Source organism: Mercenaria mercenaria, chromosome 5 (assembly GCF_021730395.1).
Source record: "Mercenaria mercenaria strain notata chromosome 5, MADL_Memer_1, whole genome shotgun sequence".
NCBI classification, from domain to species: Eukaryota; Metazoa; Mollusca; class Bivalvia; order Venerida; family Veneridae; genus Mercenaria; species Mercenaria mercenaria.
This window is the reverse complement of record NC_069365.1, coordinates 485,805-507,488: the sequence shown is the minus strand read 5'-3', so window position 1 is coordinate 507,488 and position 21,684 is coordinate 485,805. Positions and strand designations below refer to the sequence as shown.

Sequence of the window (21,684 nt, the reverse complement as noted above, 5' to 3'; positions counted from 1 at the left end):
TATGGCCTCTAAAGAGGTCACAAGGTTTTTCTATTATCTGACCTACTGACCTAGTTTTTGACCGCACGTAACTCAGTTTCGTACTAGACCTAGATACATTCTGACCAATTTTCATGCAGATCCCATGAAAAATATGACCTCTACAGAGGTCACAAGGTTTTTCTATTATCTGACCTAATGACCTAGTTTTGGACCGCACGTGACCCAGTTTCAAACTTGACTTAGATATCGTCAAGGTGAACATTCTGACCAATTTTCATGAAGATCCATTGAAAAATATGGCCTCTAGAGAGGTCTCAAGGATTTTTAATATTTAGACCTACTGACCTAGTTTTGGACCGCAGTTGACCCAGTTTCGAACTTGACCTAGATATCATCAAGATGAACATTCTGACCAATTTTCATGCAGATCCCATGAAAAATATGGCCTCTACAGAGGTCACAAGGTTTTTCTATTATTTGACCTACTGACTTAGTTTTGGATCGGACGTGACCCAGTTTCAAACTTGACCTAGATATCATCAAGCGGAACATTCTGACCAAAATTCATGCAGATCCCATGAAAAATATGACCTCTAGAGAGGTCACAAGGTTTTTCTATTATGTGACCTACTGACCTTATTTTGGACCGGATGTGACCCAGTTTCGAACTTGACCTAGATATCATCAAGATAAAAATTCTGACAAATTTTCATGCAGATCCCATGAAAAATATGCCCTCTAGAGAGGTCACAAGGATTTTCTATTATTTGACCTACTGACCTAGTTTTTGAGTGCAGTTGACCCAGTTTCGAACTTGACCTAGATATCATCAAGGTGAACATTCTGACCAATTTTCATGAAGATCCATTGAAAAATATGGCCTCTAGAGAGGTCACAAGGATTTTCTATTATTTGACCTACTGACCTAGTTTTTGACCGCATGTTACCCATTTCGAACTTGACCTAGATATCATCAAGATGAACATTCTCACCAACTTTCATAAAGATCCCATGAAAAATGTGACCTCTAGAGTGGTCACAAGCAAAAGTTTACGCACGCACGGACGGACGCACGGACGACGGACGCTGCGCGATCACAAAAGCTCACCTTGTCACTATGTGACAGGTGAGCTAAAAAGTTACAAATAAGCTATTTATAGTAACATAAAAGAGAAGTAATTAAAAACAAGAGATCACAGAGTGATCTTGTCGCCCACCAATGTGCCATTTTTGAGTGTTCCAAATTTCAAGACATACTGACTAGCTCAAGGTCAAATTTCATTTCCGTACACAACACTGTGCATGTGGTCCAAATTCGAAAGCTGTAGCTTGAGAAATGTGAAAGTAGGTCACTAGATCAATTTCAAGGACGAAATGTGAAAGTAGGTCACTAGGTCAAAATCAAGGTCAAATTACACTTCAGAACATAAATTTATGCAAGTGGTCCAAATTTAAAGCCTGTACCTTCAAAAATGTGAAAGTAGGTCACTAGGTCAATGTCAAGGTCAAAGTTTGTTTCGGTACACAATCCTATGCATGTGGTCTAAATCTGAAGCCTGTAGCTACAGAAATGTGAAAGTAGGTCACTAGGTCAATCTTAAGGTCAAAGTTCATTTCAGTACACAAAACTATGCAAGTGGTCCAAATTTGAAGGCTGTAGCTCGAGAAATGTGAAAGTAGGTAACTAGGTCAAAATCAAGGTCAAATTTTATTTCGGAACACAGAACTATGCATGTGTTCCAAATTTGAAGCCTGTACCTTCAAAAATGTGGAAGTAGGTCACTAGGTCAATGTAAAGGTCAAAGTTTGTTTCGGTACACAAAACTATGCACGTGGTCCAAATTTGAAGGCTGTAGCTTGAGAAATGTGAAAGTAGGTCAGTAGGTCAAAATCAAGGTCAAATTCCATTTCAGAACACGAAACTATGCATGTGGTACAAATTTGAAGCCTGTACCTTCAAAAATGTGAAAGTAGGTCACTAGGTCAATGTCAAGGTCAAAGTTTGTTTCAGTGCACAAAACTATGCATGTGGTCCAAATTTGAAGGCTGTAGCTACAGAAATGTGAAAGTAGGTCACTAGGTCAAAATCAAGGTCAACTCATGTCAAGGTTCATCTTGCCACTCAAAACCATACATGTGGTCCAAATTTGAATGTTGTAGTTATTGACAAGAACATTTTAAAATCTTTTCCCTATATAAGTCTATATGAACCATGTGACCCCCCAGGGGCGGGGCCATGTTTGACCCTAGGGGGATAATTTGAACAAACTTGGTAGAGAACCACTAGATGATGCTACATTACAAATGCCAAAGCCCTAGGCTCTGTGGTTTGGACAAGAAGATTTTCAAAGTTTTTCCCTATATAAGTCTATGTAAACCATGTGACCCCCGGGGCGGGGCCATATTTGACCCTAGGGGGATAATCTGAACAATCTTAGTAGAAGACCACTAGATGATGTCATATACAAAATATCAAAGCCCTAGGCCCTGTGGTTTTGAACAAGAGGTTTTTCAAAGTTTTTCCCTATATAAGTCTATACAAACCATGTGACCCCCGGGGGCGGGGCCATATTAGACCCCAAGGAAATAATTTGAATCATCTTGGTAGAGGACCACTAGATGATGCTTCATACCAAATATCAAAGCCCTAGGCTCTGTGGTTTTGGACAAGAAGATTTTCAAAGTTTTTCCCTATATAAATCTATGTAAATTATAGAAATAAACAAAGGGCCATAACTCTCTAAAAAATTGTTGAACCAGCCTGATTTTCAGGGGGACACAACTAGGGTACCAATACATCATTCTGACAAAGTTTGGTCAAAATCCCCCCGGTAGTTTCTGAGGAGATGCGATAACGAGAAATTGTTAACGGACGGAAGGACGGACGGACTGACGGACGGACGGAAGGACGACGGACCACGGACGCAGAGTGATTTGAACAGCCCACCATCTGATGATGGTGGGCTAAAAATTTCATTGTAAGTGAACAAACAAGAGATCACAGAGTGATCTTGGCGCCCACCAATGTGCCATTTTTGAGTGTTCCAAATTTCAAGACTTATTGACTACCTCAAGGTCAAATTTCATTTCCGTACACAACACTGTGCATGTGGTCCAAATTCGAAAGCTGTAGCTTGAGAAATGTGAAAGTAGGTCACTAGGTCAATGTCAGGGTCAAAGTTTGTTTCGGTACACAATCCTATGCATGTGGTCTAAATTTGAAGCCTGTAGCTACAGAAATGTGAAAGTAGATCACTAGGTCAATCTTAAGGTCAAAGTTCATTTCGGTACACAAAAGTATGCAAGTGGTCCAAATTTGAAGGCTGTAGCTTGAGAAATGTAAAAGTAGGTCACTAGGTCAAAATCAAGGTCAAATTCTATTTCGGAATACAAAACTATGCATGTGGTCCAAATTTGAAGCCTGCACCTTCAAAAATGTGAAAGTAGGTCACTAGGTCAATGTAAAGGTCAAAGTTCATTTTGGTACACAAAACTATGCATGTGGTCCAAATTTGAAGGCTATAGCTTGAGAAATGTAAAAGTAGGTCACTAGGTCAAAATCAAGGTCAAATCTTATTTCGGAATACAAAACTATGCATGTGGTCCAAATTTGAAGCCTGTACCTTAAAAATGTGAAAGTAGGTCACTAGGTCAATGTAAAGGTCAAAGTTCATTTCGGTACACAAAACTATGCAAGTGGTCCAAATTTGAAGGCTGTAGCTTGAGAAATGTAAAAGTAGGTCACTAGGTCAAAATCATGGTCAAATTTTATTTCGGAATACAAAACTACGCATGTGGTCCAAATTTGAAGCCTGTACCTTAAAAATGTGAAAATAGGTCACTAGGTCAATGTGAAGGTCAAAGTTTTTTTCGGTACACAAAACTATGCATGTGGTCCAAATCTGAAGGATGTAGCTTGAGAAATGTGAAAGTAGGTCACTAGGTCAAAATCAATGTCAAATTTCATTTTGAAACACGGAACTATGCATATGGTCCAAATTTGACGCCTGTACCTTCAAAAATGTGAAAGTAGGTCACTAGGTCAAAATCAAGGTCAAAGTTTTTTCCAGTGCACAAAACTATGCATGCGGTCCAAATTTGAAGGCTGTAGCTACAGAAATGTGAAAGTAGGTCACTAGGTCAAAATCAACGTCAACTCATGTCAAGGTTCATCTTGCCACTCAAAAATATACATGTGGTCCAAATTTGAAGGCTGTAGCTACAGAAATGTGAAAGTAGGTCACTAGGTCAAAATCAAGGTCAACTCATGTCAAGGTTCATCTTGCCACTCAAAAATATACATGTGGTCCAAATTTGAATGTTGTAGTTATTGACAAGAACATTTTAAAAGCTTTTCCCTATATAAGTCTATATGAACCATGTGACCCCCGGGCGGGGCCATTTTTGACCCTAGGGCGATAATTTGAACAAACTTGGTAGAGAACCACTAGATGATGCTACATTACAAGTATCAAAGCCTTAGGCTTTGTGGTTTGGACAAGAAGATTTTCAAAGTTTTTCCTTATGTAAGTCTATGTAAACCATATGACCCCCAGGGCGGGGCCATATTTGACCCTAGGGGTATAATATGAATAATCTTAGTTGAAGACCACTAGATGATGTCACATACAAAATATCAAAGCCCTAGGCCCTGTGGTTTTGGACAAGGGGTTATTCAAAGTTTTTCCCTATATAAGTCATTACAAACTATGTGACCCCCAGGGCGGGGCCATATTTGACCCCAGAGAAATAATTTGAATCATCTTGGTAGAGGACCACTAGATGATGCTTCAAACCAAATATCAAAGCCCTAGGCTCTGTGGTTTTGGATAAGAAGGTTTTCAAAGTTTTTCCCTATATAAATCTATGTAAAATATAGAAATAAACAAAGGGCCATAACTCACTCATAAATTGTTGAACCAGTCTGATTTTCAGGGGGACACAACTAGGGTACCAATACATCATTCTGACAAAGTTTGGTCAAAATCCCCCCAGTAGTTTCTGAGGAGATGCGATAACGAGAAATTGTTAACGGACGGACGGAATGACGGACCACGGACGCAGAGTGATTTTAATAGCCCACCATCTGATGATGGTGGGCTAAAAAGGGATCTGCCAAATAAAAACAAGAACATTGCAATGCAGAGCAATATACACACGAAACAAAGTCATATGACCTTTGACCCCTAAGACTGACCTTGACCTTGAAGGGAGTCATCTGAAACACGTGCTCTGCACGTCATCTCGGTGTTGTGTACATATGTGCCAAGTTTTTTTGAAATCTTTCAATTCGTTCAAGAGTTACAGAGCAGACATGAAACAAACTCATATGACCTTTGACCCAAAGTGTGACCTTTACCTTGAAGAAAGCCATCCAAAACATGCGATCTGAACGTTATCTTGATGTGGTTTACATTTGTGTCGAGTTTCTTTGAAATCCTTCAAGGGGTTCAAGAGTTACAGAGCAGACACAAAACTGCTAACGTATGGACAGACAGATGGACGGACACCAGGAGGAATAACATAATACGTCCCTTTGGGTATATAAAAATAGGAAATTCTATACGAGCCTTTACACTGAAACTGACAGAACCATTTACCTTTCCTGACTTGCTGTTGAGTAGCATTTTTTCCAGAGCATCTTTCTGTGCAACATGAACTTTGCTGGAAACATAAAATATCATTATTAATTTTGTCAATGGTAAAAACAACATAAAAACTTCCTGTTTTAAAAAGAGCACCTATAAACTAGAATTTCACTGACATATCTATAGTGTAATTGAAATAACTCAGCAGTAAAAGGTTCTAACTTTAGTAACAATAACCTTGATGTAGATCAAAGAGACAAAACTCTAGTCATAGGGTGACTTTCCAGCTTTTCATGGAGGAAGACCCAAAGTACACCTACCAGCATTATTTCAAACACAGGTAGGCAACTGGCTCGAATCACAATCCTTCCACAAGCCAGCTGGATGGCTTTCCAACATGAAAGAATTACACTCCCCTGGCAAGGTCCTGAACCCACAGAGTGAGGGGCAAGTAATATACCTCAGTGCTAGTTTTAACAGATAAAGCTTTCTTTTTTGTAACTTCAAAAGAGTTAAAACCTAAATAATCTTTACTATATATGCAACAGCAAATAATTTGACCAGTTTCTTGGCAAAATATACGTAAAAGGAAGAACAAAATGTTATATTCAGGTTGTATTAGTATTGTTTATACACATACCAGAGTTGTAGCCAAGTTGTGGCAGCCTGAAATAAAGTATGATGTCCACTTTCGTTGCCACTAGCTGCAAGTGTATGCATCACAACCATGATCTCTGGAAACCCGCTTGTCTCCCCTGTTGCTGAGGACAACAGTGTTTCCTCTAGGGGCAGTAGAGCTTGCAGTATTGCATGGGGCACGGCCTCACTGACAGCGCTGTTGGATTTGACCAGGTATAAGGTAAATGTCTTTAACAGCTGAAGATTCTCCCTCAATACTTCCTCGTCTGTCTCCTGTAATAACATCATAATTGACAGACCATCATCTGTCTTTTGCTGATGTTATCAAAATAGAATTTCAAAGGGACTTATTCATAAGCTATTGGTAAAAATTTGATTAGCTTAAAAAAAATTGTACTATGGTAAGATGACTTTTATTTTAAACATACTGCTATGAAATGTATTTTTAGACAGGAAAACAATTTAAGGTAAAGCAAGACTAAAATATTCTGCCAACTTTTTAAATGAACAAAATCAGTAGTAAGTAGAGGGAATTATTGTCTTGAGGTAATATGGAATATATCTCAATGGGAAATGACACAATTTTCATTTTTTATATGTTAATCAGACCCATGTAAACCAAAATAATGGCAGAAGACAGCAATGCTTGATTACTCAACAGACTTGTCACTAAAGTAGGTTAACTGAATTAATGCAACAGTTGCAAAGGCTTAATAGTGTGAAAATTCAAAACAGAATTATGTTACCTATGCAGTGCATGTCCATGTCAGATCATTACAGTGGACAAGTGTGTGAATAGTAAGTACTGAGATACCAGCTTGCATACAAAACAAACAAATGTGGACACCGACATACCTAATGGGTGAGTGCAATAACTCTACCTATTCTTTGAATAATCGAGCTCAAAAAATCAGAGTATTGATAATTTTTACTGAAAGATGGCCAACATAGAATCATTTAATTTAGTTGGCATGACATACCCTGGTTTTAGCCTAAAAAGCTATACTGTGGGAAAAAATCATGGATTTCAAATTCTGAATATAAAATAAATGGGGATTTAGCTTTTTGGTTGGGATTTATTTAAAGGATTGATTCAACAATAAAATCTACTGAAATCAGTCCCCAAGAAATATTAATAATTTCAAAGTACTGGTATTTACATAACCATCAGTTTATGTTCCTGGCTGTATAGCTTTAATCATGAGTTAATACAGAAACCTGAACCAAACAAGTGCAGTAAATCTATTCAACAATCCAACTAGAGCTGCTTTTAAGAAAAGCGCATGTCTCCCACAACTGCCTAAACATCTGAATAGTAGTATAGGAGTCAACTATGCACCAAGACCTCGACTACCTTAATTATCATCAGTGCTTTTATTATCAAAAACAAGTTTCTAGGGCCATAATTCCGAAGTACCTGAGCCGATTTGGATAGTTATCAAACTTGGCCGAGGACTTATTGGCAACACAGTTTGTTTAAGTTTGGTGAAGATCTGATGAGAAATGTTCGACTTAAAGAGTGCGGACAAGATTTGTGAAAGACACACAGACTGGCTAACACACAGGAGTAAATCAATACTTCTCCCACACCACTGTGTGGTGGGAGACATAATAATGAGAAGGTGTACAAGGTTATAGAATAGTTCAAACAAAATCCGTCATTATGTATCACTAAAAAAATTTATTCAAGATTAAATAGAAGCACTTTTAAAATTTGTTTTCAGTATAAGGTTCAAGCCCATTGATTTCTTACTTTTGGTAGTACAACATACTTGGAGAGCCAGGCTTGTAAAACAGTGACATCCGTGTCTGCCAGTGTACACAGTGATTTACACAGGTCCTTGTATGTTTGGCCGTTTTTATTCCCGTCAGCTGCACGAGAAAGCAAAATATTGTAACAAAAGTTCTTAATAAATACACAATTTCAATGTCCATTCATTTAAAATGGGACCTAGAATATTACTATGTTTTCATATTAATGTTTTAACTTTCATGCAAACTGAATGAATTTGTTTGACTGTATATAATTCAATCAAAGTGAAAATTACTGATTTTGTATAAAGAGAATTCATTCTCCTGCAGTCATACAATTCAGTATCCAACTCAAGAACATGTTCCGAATGCTTATAACACATTATTATTAATAATAATCTATAATAATCACATACTTATCAGGCAGTTGCATAAAACACATCAAAATGAAAATCCACATATCTGCAGTGCCACACACTAATTACAGTTATGGACTGATAAATACAATTAGTCATTTCTTTGTGATTACACGTTCTTGTCTGTTATTTCCATATTCTTTGTCTTTCATTTGGAGAGTGTGTAACTGAACCAATTTGCTGTTTTTAGAGGTACACACCTAAATCAGCACAAATATATTCTGACTATAGATTTATCATTATCAAAATCAGAAATGAGACAGATTGGTCCAAAATGCAAACTTAATTCATTCTGACTTACCAAGAAGAAGCAATCTGTTGAAGAATTTCAGCACATTGCCCGCGAAGTTTGGAGACAGATTCTCTTTAGCAGACGACAGTAAGAAAGCTGTCAAATCTGTAAAATACAGGTCAATCAGTACAACACATTATACAAAATGTTGTATAGCAAGTGATTTCTACAACAAAATTATTTTAAATTTTTGTCCAAATGATCAGTAATATTTCTTCTGTGTTTCATTTTTCTACACGACGTCATTTTAAAATTGTGTCTGCATTCTGACAAACAGGGGAAGCTAATCTGTTAAGAATGTTTCTAAAATTAAGGAATGAAAATTCAGCCTCTTGTAGCTTAATTCTGTCAATGGTACGTGATATGTTTTAGAGATTAATTTCAGCAATATAATTTTCTACTGTTTGTAAGCAATACCGGTACTTTCTGATTACAGTCAGATGTGTAGGTAGCAGAAATTCACAATACAGTGTCTATATTTCTGTATCAAGCTCTTCAATACAAACTGCCTATAAATGTTCTCCTTTCTTCTTTACAAAGTATTTTCAGTAAATGTTCCACTGAACACTTCACTTCATTTTCTGCAAAACTGACAACTCTTCCTTACTGATTTCCTGGTATTCAAAGAATGTATTTTTTTATTTTCAATCAACAAACACACAATGTACTCATGTACATCCCTGTACGTACTCAAACAATTTCACATAAATTAAAATGCTGACGAGATATCCGCTATTCAGTCAGTATATTTTTGATAAGCACCCCTTTTAACAGTTAATGGTAATGACCAAATTGGAAGATGGACAAGTTCATGATAGAAATTTCGCATGGTAAGGGTTAAAAAGCTCTGCTCGGGTATTCATGTAAGGTAGCTATCAAGCTGGCTTGTAAATCTCAGTGGTTCTATCCAGATCCCTATCCAAGCTAGGACTACCTTGGGTTTTCCATTACCATTCAAACTGGAATGTAACCACAGAGCTATGTGGCATTTGGTATCAATCTATCAATAGTAAACATGGTCTCACCATGATGTTTATAGAAATTCTCAAAGGCTTTTATGAACTGCAGGTTAATCTAGGTGGTTCTCCATAAACTTCAGACAGTCACAGAATATCTTCTCATCCAGTTTGCTGAAACAATTTTATACAATTTTGTTAGAAAAATATGGATATCTGCTCTAAAATGAACATTTTGTTTCAAAATAGACAATACTTTTTACCCTGAACTCCTTGTCTAAAGACAACATATTTTCTATAATATTTCCATCATATTTCTTTTTAAAAAACGCAACATCTTTTCAATCATTTTGCTTTTAAAATAGACATTAAATTTTCTATTTTATTCATTTTAAGACTGGTAGCACCTTTCAGTTATATTTCATTTTTAAATGGGCAGCATCTTCTCAATTTCATTTCCCTGCTAAATTTCTAAAATGAACTTGTCCATCTTCCAATTTGTACAGTACCATTAACTATTTAAAAGGGCTGCTTACCAAAAAGATACTGACTAAATAGCAAACAGTGCAGATCATGATCAGACTGCATGGATGTGCAGGCTGATTATGATCTACACTGGCCGCAAAGGCAGAACCAATCGTGTCCAGCATGGTAAGGGTTAAAATAATCTGCACATTTTCAATCACATTACATTTCAAAGAATCTACATCTTTTCATATTATTTCATTTGAAAAATAGACAGAGTCTTTCTTTCTGTTGTGCTTCATGTTGTTTTTGGCAATGATCATGTATGTCAGTTAGTGATCTGTATTCCTTACCAATGTAGTCAACAGGCTGGTATGACATAACAAATACCACTCACACAGACTCATATTTTACAACAGTGGAATACACACCTCTCAGGGTCCGAATACTCTGTAATCAGTCGATGACAGACAGAGATCACATGCCGGTACATCGGCTCCGTGAATTTCTCGCCATCTACTGGTCCAAGGTAACCATCCAGGAAAGATATCTGTTGTACGTAAAGGTATATATCCATGATGTACACAAAAACGAGTCTACATAAAAACATAGTTGCATATATCTACTTCTAATATCGTTTCCTATTCAAATCTCTTCTTTCCCCAAACAACAATTTAAGGTATTAGATACTTGATAGTGTATCTCCTTTTGAAAAGTATTTGATTCCTACGATAAACCTACTTTTGACTTTGAATTTGTCAAGACGAAATAGGTTCAAGCCCCACTGGGACCAACTTTTTTTTCCTTATATTCCTTTCTTGGCTGCTACAAGGTCAATGTGAAATCATCATGTATTATTCAAATTAAACATGGGTGATCAAATTAGAAGGAACATTCAAAGATTTCACACAAACCTCAACGGATATTCATTTGTTTGTTGGGTTTGTCAGTCATATAGCTACTTCTAATAGACATTAATTAAGGCATATATAAATGTGCTAAAAGGGCAGACTGTTACTGTCAAATACTTTACTTCACAATTAGAAAGCTAGATATTATTTTGGAGGGAAGAATTAATGAGCCACAGCATGAGAAAACCAGAGAGAGAATAGTGCATTTGCGGCCAACATGGATCCAGACCAGCCTGCGCATCCTGCTAATGGTTTCTCTAATTGCAATAGGCTTTGAAAGTGAGCAGCATGAATCTTAACCAGACTGCGCGGATGCGCAGGCTGGTCAGGATCCTTGCTGGTCGCAAATGCACTATATTGGGTTTTCTCATGGTGCAGCTCATTTAAGAGTTGAAATATGTTAAACATAATTCAGCATCCGGACACCATTTAAAACACTGAAATCAATTAGTAATTTTTTCATTATTCCATATGCATGACTTGACAAACACATCCATGTCATACCTGTTGCTACCAGTTCTAACAAACAGGTTGTTACAATGCATCAATTATATAGAACAAGGCAGTCTGAAAGACAGCTAAATCCCCCGCCACTGCTATGGATAGTGAAAGGGTAAAACCTTTGATTTTAGCTGTGACCTTGACCTTGAACTGGCATGGCTGACTCATGAATTCTGCACAACATCTTGATGAGGTGATCATTTGACCAAAGTTTAATGAAAATCCTTCAAGGGGTTTAGGAGATACAGAGCTGAAACTTTTGACCTTCAGTTGTGACCTTGACCTTGAGTTGACATGGCTGACTCATGAGTTCTTGATGAGGTGATCATTTGACCCAAGTTTGATGAAAATCCTTCAAGGGGTTAAGGAGATACAGAGTGGACACCAAATGGAAGGCTCAAACCTTCGACCCTTAGTTGTGACCTTGACCTTGAGCTGGCATGGTTGACTCATAATTTCTGCACATCGTTCTGATGAGGTAATCATTTGACCCAAGTTTTATAAAATTCCTTCAAGGGGTTTAGAAGATATAGAGCGGACACGAAATGGAAGGCTCAAACCTTTGACCTTCAGTTGTGACCTTGACCTTGAGCCGACATGGCTGACTCATAAGTTCTGCACATCGCCTTGATGAGGTGATCGTTTGACCCAAGTTTGATGAAAATCCTTCAAGGGGTTTAGGAGATATAGAGGGGACACAAAATGGAAGGTTCAAACCTTTGACCCTAAGTTGTGACCTTGACCTTGAGCCGGCATGACTGACTCATGGGTTCTGCACATCGTCTTGATGAGGTGATCATTTGACCAAAGTTTTATAAAATTCCTTCAAGGGGTTTAAGAGATATAGAGCGGACACAAAATGGAAGGCTCAAACCTTTGACCTTGAGTTGTGACCTTGACCTTGAGCCGGCATGGCTGATTCATGGGTTCTGCACATCGTCTTGATGAGGTGATCATTTGACCCAAGTTTTATAAAATTCCTTCAAGGGGTTTAGGAGATATAGAGCGGACACAAAATGGCAGGCTCAAACCTTTGACCTTGAGTTGTGACCTTGACCTTGAACCGACAAGGCTGACTCATGGGTTCTGCACATCGTCTTGATGAGGTTATCATTTGACCCAAGTTTCATGAAAATCCTTCAAGGGGTTTAGGAGATATGGACCGGACACGATTTTGTTACGGACGGAAGGACGGACGCAGGCCATTCCTATAATCCCTCCGCCACGGCGGGGGATTAAAAAGAATAAAGAATGCTGTAAGATGTTACATCATCAATGCTAAAATTGGGTCACTTTCTTTAACAATAAAATTTGTCTGGAATGTTCCTTTGTTGCCAGAACTGTGCACGCACGCACGAGCGCATACACACACACACACACACACACACACACAACACACAACACACACACAAAATGCATTTTTAAAACATATAAAACAATGAAAAGGAACTGTTTATAGATTCATCTATTTTTTTCTTTAATAAGTAGAACATCTGAATAAAACAGGGACGTACATGCAAAGACTGCTATGGAACAAGTCTGTTGAAGATCCATCAAGTATTTGATGAGACCAAGTTGTTGAGAAGTTTTTCCTATTTTAGCTCTGGAGGCCCCTCAAAAGGTTCAAGCAACACTGAGAGACCATTCAAAGATGCTACAGACAAAGTAAAGATCTATTAAGTGGTTTTCAAAAAGTTCTTTTAAGGCATTTTACAAAAATATAACTCTGTCCTTCAATAAACTGGACAAATGGTTAATGCTCTTACGTGAAGAGGTCTGTTGCCAGTCTACACAGTGCATGTAGTACATGTCTCATTGGAACATTCACTGAAAACTTGCTCTCTGAAATATATGAAGTACCAATCTGAACACCAATAACAGATTACAAAAAAATGTAGATTTTAATTTAAACAAGAGCTGTCCGTAAGACAGCCAAGCTCGACTATTCGAAATATTGTCCCAGAAGCAGGAAAATAGTAACCAAAAAGGTTAAATATCAAAAGAGTTTTAAGTTCAAAAGGGGACATAATTTGACCAAAATGCATATCAGAGTTATGGGACTTGCTGCTATCAACTAGTTTTATAATCCCGAAGGCACATGTGAAGTTTCAATTCAATATCTGCATTAGTTTTGGAGACGGTAACTTGCATGTAAAACTTTAACCAGAATTTTCTAAGTCCAAAAGGGGGCATAATTTGCCCAAAATACATGTCAAAGTTATGGGACTGGACCCAGTGAGGTTGGTAATTGATCTAGAAAAAGAAAAATGAAATTTCAAATCTATATGCCTTTTAGTAATAGCTGTATGTACTTGCACGCAAAACTTTAACCAGGATTTAAAGTCCAAAAGGGGGCATAATTTGGCCAAAATGAAGGTCAGAGTTATGGGACTTGCTGCTATCAACTAGTTTTATAACCCCGAAGACACATGTGAAGTTTCAATTCAATATCTGCATTAGTTTTGGCGATAGTAACTTGCATGTAAAACTTTAACCAGAATTTTCTAAGTCCAAAAGGGGGCATAATTTCCTCAAAATACATGTCAGAGTTATGGGACTTGACCCAGTGAGGTTGGTTATTGACCTAGAAAAAGAAAAAATAAGTTTCAAAGCTATATGCCTTTAAATGATAGCTGTATGTACTTGCATGCAAAAACTTAACCAAGGTGTGATGCCGACGCCGATACCAGGGTGAGTAGAATAGCTAGACTATTCTTTGAATAGTCGAGCTAAAAAGTTATGTAACAGCTGGTGTCATTTCCAGGTGAAAGTAAAAAAAGGAAACAACTTACACAGGGTTAATCAACAATTATGAAATTGTGTTTAAGTTAATCCTACAATATCTCTAAAATATTTTTTATAAAATTCGCCCCATATGAAAATGGAAGACTATGACCATGTACTTAGATACCTAATTTATCATTCTTCATATTAATGACCTCCCACAGGCAATAAAAGAAATCTTTACTGATCTATTTGCTGATGATACTACTCTAACTGCCACTGGAAACACATATCATGAAGTACAAACAGCACTGCAGAATGCACTTGACAGTGTTAATCTGTGGTGTCAAAATAACTCCATGTCATTAAATGCCAAAAAATCAAAGGCTATGACTGTTTGTCCGACAAACAGACACAATTCAAGTGACTGTAACACCCTGCACCTTGGCAGTGCACCCATTGACTTCTCCAGTTCTGAAAGACTACTAGGTGTGCAAGTTGACAGAAATTTAAATTGGAAAGATCATATTGATAATGTTCTAAAAAAAATGTAATTCAAAACTTTATCTCCTCAAAAGAATAAAATACTTCTTAGACATTCCTATTAGAAAACTGTTTTTCAATGCATATATATTACCTCATTTAGATTATTGCTGTTCTGTCTGGGGAAACTGTAACTCTGAACAGGCTGATTCCATTCTCAAATTTCAGAAGAGAGCGGCTAGGATTATCCTGGACACAAAATTTGATGCACCCTCTGAGGAACTGTTTATTAAACTAAACTGGATGAAATTCCCAGAGCGAGTCAAATACAAACAGTCAATTATGGTTTATAAGTCTGTCAACAATATATGCCCTCAATACCTACAAGATAAATTTACTCACACTCATACTATTCACAAACGTAGTCTAAGATCAACTGACTCAGAACTTAACTTGTATCCCCCTAAACCAAGATTAGAATGTTTTCGAAAAAGCTTTGAATACTCAGGAGCAAAAATCTGGAATACACTGCCAAATGATGTCCGTCAGGCAGAAAGTCTTGCAAGCTTTTAAAGTAAATACATAAGTCATTGGAGAATGTCTTCTATAGGTCAAAGTTCATAAGCAATAATATTAAAGTGTCATATTCAAATTTTTGTAAAGTAATTATTCCAAATTTTGTCTATGATGACTTTATTATGTTGTTGTTTTGTACAGTCATCGAAATTGTGAGATGTTATGTTTATATCTATTTCCTTTGTTTAAAAATTTGTCATGAAGCATCTCTTCATCTATTATAAAGCTTGTTTTTGGTCTCTCTTTAATAAGATTGTTTACATGTAAATACCATGTGATTGTCATTATCAACCTCTGTTTTGTTTCATTTTGTACCATTGTAAATATGTGTTTTGTATGAGGCTCACAGGGGTGATTGGGCTAGACCTAACTGTGTTGCCTCTATAAATAAAGTCTTTATTATTATTATTATTATTATTATTATTAAATGCTGGAGCCGGGGCATCCTCGTCACCAAACAATGAAGATTTCATGACCTGCATATTTCTTGCATCAACTCCCACACTTGTTGCTAAGCGAAGTGAAGATGGTTCTTTGCCTTGGACATCCATATCTTCATCATCTACATTAACGAAACATGTACCATATGTAATTCACCTTAAATGTGGTTAAATCTGATTTTTTCAACTACCTGTCTGCCATTTAGATGTCTTCCACTCACCCCCAGCCCATCACCTCAATCCCCTCATGACATATTCAACTCATTTGATAATTCTTGCTGCAAAGTCTATCATACCTTAGTCCTTACTTTTCTTTTATCACATTTGAATTCAATTTTTCAAACACCATTGCTACGAATTCAATCTCTCCCTCTGCAAGGCCTCATAGCTTATTACCATACCTCATTTCAAAAGGAATTGTTCCCATTACTCTTTACTAAACTAGAAATACATTCTGCATGCCCATGGGCAGAATGTCAAGCCCACCAGCACCTTTGGTCTTTAAGTGTGACCTTGACCTTAGATCTAGGGACCTGATTCTTGCGCACGAAGCTCTGTCTCATAATGGTGAACATTCATGCCAAGTTACATCAAAATCCCACCATGCATGAAGACGAAATCTTCCGGACAAACTTCAATTTGACCTTTGACCTCCAGCTATGACCTTGACCTCTGAGATAGGAACATGGGGTTAGCGCATGACACTCCTTCTCATTGAGGTAAACATTTATGCCAAATATAAACAAGATTGGTCAATGTATGTCAAAGTTATGGTCTGGACAAAATCAGACGGACAGTGGCATGGACATACACCGATTCGCCATAGTGACAACTATATCGAGCTTGCCGCAAGCGGGCTCGACAAAAACCATCATTTAACTCATCATAGCACTACGTTTTCACTAAATCCTTTCATGTGACCTAAGTTATCTGATTATGTTTCTCTGCAATGAGAACGTACCTTGGTCCCCTGCTAATTTGTGATTCCCAATTGTGAGGTCTTTGATATCTGATAACAATAATCCACAACTGGAACTTGTTCTTACAGTACCACTGCATCCTTTAACTACCAGGCAAAGGTTCCCCACTGAGAGACCTTTAGATTTGATTATTTATGATGAAGAATTCTTTCACTGCAACTATATTACTATGTCTTCAAAGAAAAACACTAAATCCTGCTCATGTTTAACTCAAACTGATTTATCAAAGAAAGACTGATGTATACTAAAATGTTATTGTTTACCCCTACACCATTTTTTTACATTCTCCCTTACTGCAGCAAAAGTTTCTATAAAATACATGTATTGCCTCCATGTTAATCTGCAGAATTTCTTAAGACTGATTTGCTGACATTTTCCCAATTCATGTAGTTAAGGAGCCCTCCCTTTATCTTAACAGATAGTAACTAGTCAATGTTTAGACCCGATAAGCAGAAATTCAATCAGATGGATGAGTCCACCAGTATTTCCCCTAGTTTTAACTAGGAAATTCTCCCCCATTTCCACAAGGACTTCCATCTATCAACAGTCGCTAGTTACTAACCTGTACAGCCATCTGTTGCTGCTGTGCCAGACGTACCGGTAAACGTTTCTTGTCCTTTTCCGGTACATCTTCCTCATCTAAGTCATCAACTAGACTATACTTCGAGAAATATTTCACCTGTAAAGAGTCGCACCGACACATGATAGGTTAGAAACCTGTTTATTTCTAATTCATATGTACATCTACCAGTTCAATATTTTTGCAGTACATGTACTTATGACGATTCAGAAAAATTCTATAATTTCTAAACTGATATTCCGAATGATACATTTCTCTTAAACAACTTCTCCAAATATACAAAGGCTGAGACAGAAAAAATGTTTTGTAAAATACAAATCATAAGTCACACTTGCAAAGTATTAATTTTTGGTTGCTCTCCCTCTTGACCAAGAAAGGAAGTTCATTTGTTTTATTTTTGTTGTGTTCAAACACTGACATGATTTGAAAGCAACTTTCCATGCTTTTGATAGTGGTGGAGGAAGATTGGGCCATTGTTTCAGGCATAAACCTGTAACAGGACATAACCTTCTTCCGTAAGCCAGCTTCCTTACTGTGTAATTTAAGTAACTTGAGAGAAACACTAAACAGACAACAAGTAGCAAAACTAATACTCTTGGTGAGATATCTAACAGATGTATACATCAGTAAAAATAATAAACACATCTTCAAAATAGTACAGCAATATACCTCAAACACACAAGATCCTGTCTCAGATCTGTAGTCAATAAACTTGGCACTGACTTTAAGAGAATTCTCCCCTATCTTGTCTTGCCATCTTATTGCCTTCAACTTCTCAGGGCTCTGTAAAATATCAATAGTAAGATTTACATAACAGTATTTTAATGCTGTCATTTGAAACATGTGGCTCATATTACTCAGGTGAGCGATTCAGACCCATCATGGCCCTCTTGTTAAGATAGAAAACAAGAGCTCATAGAACATGAAATGCCCACCTTGGTAAGTCTATGTAAAACATGAGACCCCCCCAGGGCAGGGCCTCTTTTCAACCCAGGGGTATAATTTCAGCAATTTTGGTTGAGGACCACAAGGCAATGCTACATACAAAATATCAAAGGCCTAGGTCATGTGGTTTTAGACAAGAAGATTTTTTAAGTTTTTTACTATATAAGTCTAGGTAAAACTTGTGACCCCCGGGACGGGGCCTCTTTTCACCCCAGGGGCATAATTTGAACAATCTTGATAGAAGACCATAAGATAATGTCACATGCTAAATATATAGGCTCTACGCCTTGCGGTTTTGGACAAGAAGATTTTTAAAGTTTTACTTTTGGTTTCCATGGCAACCAATGGCAACCAGAGTTCTGCATGAAATTTAATTCTTTGAATAATTTTGAAAGGGGACCACCCAAGGATCATTCCTGTGAAGTTTGGTAAAATTCTACCCAGTGGTTTTCAAGAAGAAGATTTTTTTATATAATATTGATGGACGGACGACTGACGAAGGACAACGTATGACTGATGACGGACATTGAGCGGTCACAAAAAAAAAAAAAAAAAAGCTCACCACGAGCCTTTGGCTCAGATGAGCTAAAAATGAAAGCAGATTCAAATATGCCATGCTTGTATAAAACTGAGCAGTCACAGATAAATATTGCAGCACTTCTTACAATGCCTCTAAAAACCTACTAACATTTCTCTACAGATTTACAAGCAGGGGACAAGACCAAAACATCTCCACCCACGAGTGTTAGGCAAAGATGTAGAACTAGCTAGTGACACTCTCATATTTCCAAAGAGACTTGAAGTAACAGCAATGGAGCACATAATTCAAATTTCAGCTCTTATAACAATCTGCTATACAGAAAATTTAATCTGCAAAAAAATTCAATACCTTAATTGTAGTTCCAATAGATTTATCTCTCAGCCAAACACAGTCCAAAGTTATCTCAGCTTTCTTATCGAGACCTTCACCAACTTCATGTTTGTTGTCATCGTCTGGGTACACAAATACCTCTTTGCGATGGAAAAACACTGCAAAGACAAAGTTTACACTAGGTGATATACCAGATAGAAATTAAGGTTAAATATTGAATTATATAACCCCAACTCTTAACAAGGAATTGGTAAAACTGAATGATGCTCCCCGATGCATGTGCTTTTGTCCCAATATGGGGAATAACATATTATTAACAAGACTAAAAAATGGACACAATAAAAAGAAACTAGATGTGTGTCTATAGGACACAGGTGCCCCCACTCCTGCCACTGTAACATGGATTTATGACTCAGGTTAAATACTTTTTAAGATGTTTGCAACACAAACTTTTAAGAACCTTAAGTTATGTGTATTTTTCACTTAGTTAGCCATAACTCTGGCTTAGCTGAGTAAAATCCTAAAGAGAACACTTCACAGGCTATAAAACTAGAATGCGTCTGTAGGACACAGGGTGTGCCCCCGACTGACCAGTACATTTGTCACAAATAAGGGGAAATAATTCAAAAGTTTGCAGTCTTAATGGGGTATAGCCTCAAAACAATTATGAAAAGGATTCATTATTCTATACCATATACTTTTTGAGCTATGAGCATCACAAACAAAAAAATCCACTATTTTGGCTATTTCAAGGGCCATAACTCTGTAATAAACGCTAAAATTCTCAAAAAGAATGCCAAGTGTGCAAGGTCACATTATGATAAAGACTCAAGCATGCTGTTCAATTTTCATGTCAAACAAATCTTTCTTTCTATGATTTGGCGTTGTTTGATTTTTGTTTCTCAAGGCCTACTTCGTAACCTTAACATCATTGAGCTGAATAAATCAAAACTGTTTTCACAGGTAATTATCACCTATTCACAGTACTACACTATGAGATACTATATAATATATAGGTGGTACATTAGGTGTCAAAGTGGTACATAAAGTGACTGGTACATAAGGTGTCACACCCGAATAACGTATATTCTATTGCCAGTAAAAATTTGAAGGGAGATAAAAGCTGTAGTCCAAATAATTGTACTCGTGAGTTGAATATCGTTATATTTTTTTGACTTGTCGATATCCGCCTCAACGTAAAATATCAAAATGTAAAATCGGTCTACCAGAGGTCTCATTATTTAGACTAATAAAAGCTGTAGCTAACTTTCTAGCTGAGTTGTTTCCCTCTGTAAGACTGCCACACCGTGTATCACTTTTATCCTTCTATCCAATCTACTTTTAACTTCTTGTACAGGCGCGCAACTGCACATAATACTCGCAGAGAGGAGCGCTGCAGTATAAATAGATAGATAGATAGCCTGCTTTGAAAATTATTGTAATTTAGCATCCCAAAAGGTCACTGGTAACTATTTGACAGCAAAATAAAAAATGTGCGTCAACCTCATCAGGCTCAAAAACTGATGTAGTTTTTTTTTATCTCTGTTGAAAAATTATTACCATATCGTCAACAATTTCACCCTCTGCACTGAACTGGTCGGATAGTTTACCTTAGTTTACCTTAGTTGATTTCTGGTAGAAGGTGTAATTCCTCTGACACCAGCTCTCGGCACTTTATATCATGTCCGGTAGTTATTTTTGCCTCAAAGTTATATAAAATTGCTTGGTTTTGCCAATATTTATCCAGCCTCGATTCAAAGGTTATTAGTGTCCCTGCACTTATCACATTATCTGGCAGCGAGTTCCACATATCCACCACACGATGACTAAATGAATACTTTCGGATGTCTAAGCGGGGTCTAGATTTGTACAATTTCATGGAATTTCCTCTGGTGGTACAATGTTCATTCAGTGTTAAAAGTTCCTTTTCGTTGAAATAGTATTTTTTGTTAAGCAACTTGTACACTTCAATCATATCCCCTCTTGCTCTTCTGTAGCTCAATGTCGGTAATTTGAGTTTGCGGAGTCGTTCTTCATAGTTGAGGTGAGATAATCCAGGAATCATTTTAGTTGCTCGTTTCTGCAGGTTTTCAACCATTAAAATGTCCTTTTTCTTGTAAGGGCTCCAGATAGGGTGTGCATGTTCAACATGCGGACGGACTAAGGCTGTATACAGTTTCTTAAAAGTTTGTTGATCTAAGTATTCAAAGGACCGCCGCAGAGCTCCAAGCACTGAATTTGCTTTGTTAACCTTTTCCACGAGGTGTTGGCTGAATGACAACTTATCGTCTATTACCACGCCTATGTCTTTTTCAGCACTGCTTTTTTCCATTAACTTTGAGTCAGGTTTAAGTTTGTATGATCGTTCAGGTTCTTTCTTGTTGCTGATAGTCATTGTTTTACATTTATCTGGATGAAAGCGTAAAAGCCACTTGTCAGACCATTCACTCATACTATAAATATCTTGTTGCAGTAGATGCTTGTCATTTTCATTTGAAATTTCCCTGAAGATCTTTGTATCGTCCGCATAAAGGTATAGTTGGCTGTGATTATGGATATTCTCGGTTATGTCATTTATAAATA

At 37.2% G+C, this 21,684-nt stretch overlaps 1 protein-coding gene across 1 annotated transcript; it reads right to left on the bottom strand.

Annotated features, from left to right (window-relative positions):
- Positions 1-6,345: 6,345 nt before the first annotated feature.
- LOC123556270 (nuclear pore complex protein Nup98-Nup96-like) lies at positions 6,346-20,590 on the bottom strand. Its single transcript, XM_053542484.1, has 10 exons — positions 20,369-20,590; positions 19,120-19,259; positions 17,955-18,068; positions 17,268-17,384; positions 13,269-13,344; positions 10,522-10,640; positions 9,695-9,799; positions 8,679-8,774; positions 7,963-8,081; positions 6,346-6,482 (listed from the first exon to the last, which is right to left on the bottom strand). Exons 1-5 carry the CDS (start codon positions 20,472-20,474, stop codon positions 13,327-13,329), a joined length of 495 nt encoding a protein of 164 aa, XP_053398459.1. The 5' UTR covers positions 20,475-20,590; the 3' UTR covers positions 6,346-6,482; positions 7,963-8,081; positions 8,679-8,774; positions 9,695-9,799; positions 10,522-10,640; positions 13,269-13,326.
- Positions 20,591-21,684: the final 1,094 nt, after the last annotated feature.